Below are 5,709 nucleotides of genomic sequence, written 5' to 3' on the forward strand. Positions count from 1 at the left end.
TACTTAAAGTGCCAGAAAAGGTACTTTTTAATTTGATCTGCACAAGCTCTACAAGAATATTAGCTTCCATGCGTTCCTTATTGCCGCACTGTACAATATACTCAAAGTGACTGTACTTGTTAATTTGTTATATTTATTGCTTACAAGGATACTTGTTACACGTTCCTTATTGACGCATTTCTGTAGCCTACTACTGCAGTCCTGTTTACCGAAGTAAATACGCGATCAAAGAGAGATAATGACGGTATGGTATGCCGTACGCATCTGCTACACCTGCTCCGCAGCCGCATTATCTGCTTGAAAGCTGAAGTCTGCTCGAAAAACATTCGTGCGGATTAAAATCGGTTAGTCGTAATTTACGGTAATGTTACCCTTGGTCGCCACAGGCAACATTCCCCTGGGTGACATCATTGATACAGAAGAGATTTAGCTATACATTTCCATTCTTCTTTTTATTAAAGAAAAATGCTGTTTCTGATACTAGCTGAAATGACAGGTTATGCATGTTTAGAACCCATTGTATTGTGTACGACAATCCAATGCAGACCTTATATAACAGGCGTATCAAGTGCTGCAGTAATTCCTTAACAGTTTGTGTACGGTAGTTTGGGATCTGAGCAGAATGACTCGCCAAAATCCAGAGAATATGATTTGGTTAAAATTTTATAATCGAGCAAACCAAGCGTCAGATTAGCTTCCTCTCATTTAAATTATGTAAGATTTCGTCGGTGTCAACTTCGCTTTAATAAATGTAGTACTTGTTACGATACGTGGACAGTATACTTAATTTGTTAGGTTGGGACAGCACGGTTAAATGTGGCCGATGTTAGCTGGAAAACTTGCTACATCGAGGATTTCTGGGATACGATAAAAAATGCAAGCTAATCCGTATTACAAAAGCCCACTTACAGGTCAAGAGGGCGGCCCGTGACATTCAGCCCCAAGTTCGATGCTGCTCTGATCTCATCGACCAGTTCTTCAAGCTCAAAAAGCTTTTTCTCGCCATCCGTAAAGCGCACCATCCACTTGGGCGACGAACTCTTCTTAGTCTGCCACCCGATCACCCGACCGGTGATCCACTCCGTCACGATGTCCTTGCTCTTGTCCTTCAGGTGCATCGTTTTCTTCAGGATGTTCCAAAAAACTGGTCGACCGGGGAGTGCAGCAAACTCCTTCATCAGCTTCTCCTTGTCAAGCAGATCCTCCTCTTCGCTAGCGATCTCAACAGCCTCATCAATGGCAATCTCTTCCGGCTGTTTACGGTCGGTATCGTCATCAACGATCAAACTCTCCGTCTCGGACTCGGATTCGGAACTCTCGTCCCACCCTCCGCGTCGCTTCCGACCCCGACGAGGCAACAACGTGGTTGTAGCTCCTGGCCTGTTCCAGTTGTTTTTTCGAAGTGTAAGGAGTCTGTTCTTTACCTGACCTTCATCAGGGACCTTCACCAGCATGGCTGGTTGGTCCGCATACTTGTTCTGCAGTGCAGAGAGACATTTCTTGGGAGTCATGCCTTTTGCAAGCAGTCCATCCACTTCTCCCTTTACGGATAGATCGATACCAATTCGCTTCCGATTGGTGACTTGGTCTCCGTGATCCCCAGCGTCTTCCAATTGGAAAGTGACGGGAATTTCCTCCTCATCTTTCGTACTCTCGAGGACGCGGAGTCGATGCTCGCAGTCTTCATGTGAGATGCAGCGGTACACTTTGCCGTGACCGAAGGCACCGTAGTTGTAGGCCGTCACGTACTGGAATGTATTGTGCGCGTGAAGCGCCAGTATGGCCTCCTCTAGCGTTGTGTGGGTCGATACATGGTTGTACATCGAAGCAGAGCTGCCGCGGGCCATCTCGACGAATCGTTATGTGGGACTTTATGTTTCCCGCCAAATCTGTTAGTATTCTAATTATTTTAATTGGCTTAAAACTAATTTACTAAGTTATCGTTTCTAAAACTTATGACCGATGTAACGGAGGTTGAAAACATATAATCAATTCATTATAGATTGATTAACGTCCACCGATTGAGCTCTTCACAAACGGGGATTTTTCTTGCCTTTCTTCGGAATGGCACAGTCGGTTTTGAAGTTGTAGTCGTTGAGATAGTAGCTCCAAAGTTTCTCGACTTTGGATAGCTCGCAGTACATTTCATCATCGCATCCGGGGAGGGTATCTTCGACTTCTTGGATCCACACTGATACGTAGTATTTTTGGTCCTTTTTCCCACGATATAGACGGAAATCGATGTTGGAGGCGGTAGGGGAAAGCACCGAAGTACGGAAGTTCCTTGAGTTGATTTGATCGGCCGACCACGACGAGAGAAGCTTTGTGCGATCACCATAACCAAGTAGCGTCATAAGGGGCAGTGTGGTCTCCGCGTGACCAAAACGTAGGTTCCCGACAACAGTGGTTTCTCCCGAAATGAACATTTTCATAAATGAGTGAATATTTTGAAGCAGGACTGCCGCCATTTCGTAGTTTATCTTGTAGCCTCCACCCTGCTCGTAGAAGGCTTCGAGATCCTCAGCGTAGTCGAGGCGGTTCAAGAACGTTTCATCCATAAGAGAACACCAGTGACTCGTGATGCCATACACCATGATGTCAAACCTGAAGGTCCGATGATATTATGTCAGCTTCCATACTATACATCCAAATTGCAATAAATGAGAAAATAGTGATTTCTTACGCGCAAGCTGCGAAGGCTGCACGGACGTCTGTGACACTGAGAGCAACGCTGTCAGGTAGATTCAGATGCGACTTGAGATCAGCCATGCTCGCATTCATTTGACTCGAACTTCCATAAGCTTTGAGTTCTGCAGACGCGTTCGGGTTGTGCTTCACCTCAGCAAGGTATCGGTCGCAAATGTCATAGAAACGAATAAAGGGGTCCTGAAGACAGCATTTCAATTGATTCGTTCAAAATAGTGATCTGCAAAGTATTTCTTAACGTACCTTTCCCTTGGCATATTCGATGTAGTTGACGTCATTTGGGCTGTCGAAGAATGTACTGGCAAACCTGAAAATACCCAATGACGAACAGCATTTATCACTCCCGTAATCACAACACTGAGGCTACCAAAAAAAACTTACGCTCTGGCACTGTCACGCGTGCGCTTAATGAACGTGTGAGCAAGGATAAACTCATTTTTGTTGAATCTGGTCGGAATCGCTTGCCCCACCGAGTCCCGAGTTCGTTTACCAAACGCTGCGAGCTCATCATAGCCAGTCGATGATAAAACCCCGGCAACTGACATGTTATACGGCAGCGAATACTCTTTCAACCACTCTGGGAGGACGTTTGAAAAATTTGCCTGCAGCCTGTACAGTAGATCGGCAATCTCACGCATCGTGTTGTCGGTTGGGAATCTGCGAGAGTACAACGTGCTCTAAGTACTAGTACGAAGAGACTGCCAATAGAACTTGTGTTAATTTTTTTTACCTGCTTCCGTGACGACTCACTTGCTGAATCTGCAGCAACTCCAGCTCCGACGCCTGGACGCCAGTCACGCGTACATTATTCTGCACCAGACTCATCTGGGCACTGCGTTGATCCCAGTACATTGTCATGGTCCCAAACGAAAGAGGGTTTATGAAGCTGTGATCTGCTGCATTCAAGATGTCATCCTCAGCCACAATGCCGTTATCATCTTCGATCCCACTCGTGACTGCCAGCAAGAAGATAGAGAGAAGGGACGTGACGGCGAGAAATCGACCGATGCTCTTAACCGGCAGAACCTCGGGAGGAGACACATCGGCGACAGGGTTTTCTACTTCGAGCGACTCAAAACCCTTCGCCATCTTCAACCTTGTTTCTTCTCTGCGGTTGAGCTCAAAGTGACCAGGTTGTCACAATGTTTTCGATGGACTCGCTGTTCCTGCGTTCTTATCGGTCGTTTCACTTAAACACATTTATAGCAAACAAAGGTATCACACCTAAATTGCTACTGTCATAACGCGTCATGTATCGAAACCGCACACTTCGTCTCGAAATTGTATTCGTTGAGGTAGTAGCTCCAGATCTTCTCAACCATCGAAAACTCGCAATATAGCGCACCGTCGCATCCTGGCAAGGGGGCTACCACCTCCTGGATCCACACCGACACGTAGTACTTTTGGTCCAATTTATTGCGGTACAGTCGGAAATCGATGTTAGAAGCTGCTGGGCCAAGTGATGATGAGCGGAAGCCCCGCGAGTCAATCTGCTCGTCTGTCCACGACGCAAGGAGCTTCGTGCGATTCCCATAGCCAAATAGTGTCATGAGCGGCAGAGTGGTTTCAGCATGTGCGAAACGCAAGTTGCCAACGATGGAAGTGTCGCCAGTAGTGAAGTTTTTCATGTACGCGTAAATGTCTTGAAGAAGGACGGCGGAGATTTCGTAGTTGATTTTGTAACCAGGACCTTGCTCGTAAAACGTTTCCAGCTCGTCGGAGTACTCCAGATGATTCAAGAAGGCCTGGCTAACGAGGGAGCACCACTGGGTGGTGACGTTGTAGAGCATGATGTCGAAACTGTGAACCCAAAACAAAATGCAGTTGGTTAGTATTTGCTGACTCAGTTGCTTACTATGGTCTTCATAACGTACGCGCAAGCAGAGAAAGCCGACGCCGCATCGGTGGGGCTCAATTCAGCATAGTTGGGCAGGTTCAACTGGTTTTTTAGAAATACGATACTCTCGTTCATCTTTGCAGAAGTTTGGAGCGCATCAAACTCCGCGAGAGCACTAGCGTTGTCCAAGACTATCGCTCACATTCATCGAAGAAGCGAAGCAGCGGATCCTGTGAGAATGGTCAGTGTTGCTGATATTAAAAAGGGATCCAGCTGTGATGATATAATAACCTACATTTCCGTCGGGGTACTCAATGTACTCCACGTCGTCTGGGTTGCTAAAAAATGTACTAGCAAACCTATTCATGCACCAAGCAGATATGAGCACAATATCAACAATGGAGAAGAAAGGTGATTTACGCTTTAGCGCTGTCGGCAGTGCGCGCTGTGGTCGTGTGTGCGAGCTTGAACAGACTGGAATTGTAGTACACTGGAATGGAATTTACAACCGAGTTCCGAGAACGCGATCCGTACCCTGCAAGCTCAGCAAAGCCAGTGGGGGCAAGCGCGCCTGTCTTCGTCGTGGTGTACGGGAGTGAGTAGTTTTTGAGCCAGTCCGGGATAGCATTCGAGTAGTTCATCTGGAGCTTGTCCAACAGATCCACGATTTCTCTCATGTTGCCCTTGGTCGGAAATCTACTTCCGTGTCGGCTAACCTGCTGGAGTTGTACAAGCTCCAGATCCGCGGCTTGGACCACTGATTCTGAATGCAAAGTGGAAGCAGCTCCCGACCCATGTTAATCCCAATACTTGGTCTTGGTCGCGAACGACTGCAGACCAAAGCTGACTCCTGCAGAAACCTTCGGCGACGAAGACAGAATGGCGAGGACAATAACGATCACGCTCCGCATTGCGTTTTCGGTTTTACGATGAGTGTGCTGGTGACAGAGTAAATCCTGAAGTGAGGTTCAGTCATCTCTGGCCTTTAACCTAGGAAACTAAGTTGCCTGAGAATCTCAGTAAAAACTTCTCACGCCACGGACTAAGTTGGACAGGTCGACTCAGTCGACTGGCCGATGAGCCGCTGTGCCGGGGAGCATGTACTAATTCTACTGGCAGTAGTCCATCATGGACTCCATGGCCTGGACACAGGTTCTTACAATGAA

At 47.1% G+C, this 5,709-nt stretch overlaps 1 protein-coding gene across 1 annotated transcript; it reads right to left on the minus strand.

Moving 5' to 3' along the window:
- Positions 1 to 758: 758 nt before the first annotated feature.
- PITG_02774 (multiple inositol polyphosphate phosphatase, putative) lies at positions 759 to 5,220 on the minus strand (the record flags this gene model as incomplete). Its single annotated transcript, XM_002907620.1, has 10 exons — positions 759 to 1,833; positions 2,035 to 2,604; positions 2,684 to 2,886; positions 2,950 to 3,013; positions 3,088 to 3,363; positions 3,437 to 3,764; positions 4,052 to 4,506; positions 4,581 to 4,678; positions 4,839 to 4,902; positions 5,078 to 5,220. 10 exons carry the CDS (start codon positions 5,218 to 5,220, stop codon positions 906 to 908), a joined length of 3,129 nt encoding a protein of 1,042 aa, XP_002907666.1.
- Positions 5,221 to 5,709: the final 489 nt, after the last annotated feature.

This window comes from Phytophthora infestans, genomic scaffold (assembly GCF_000142945.1).
Source record: "Phytophthora infestans T30-4 supercont1.3 genomic scaffold, whole genome shotgun sequence".
Taxonomy (NCBI): Eukaryota; Oomycota; class Peronosporomycetes; order Peronosporales; family Peronosporaceae; genus Phytophthora; species Phytophthora infestans.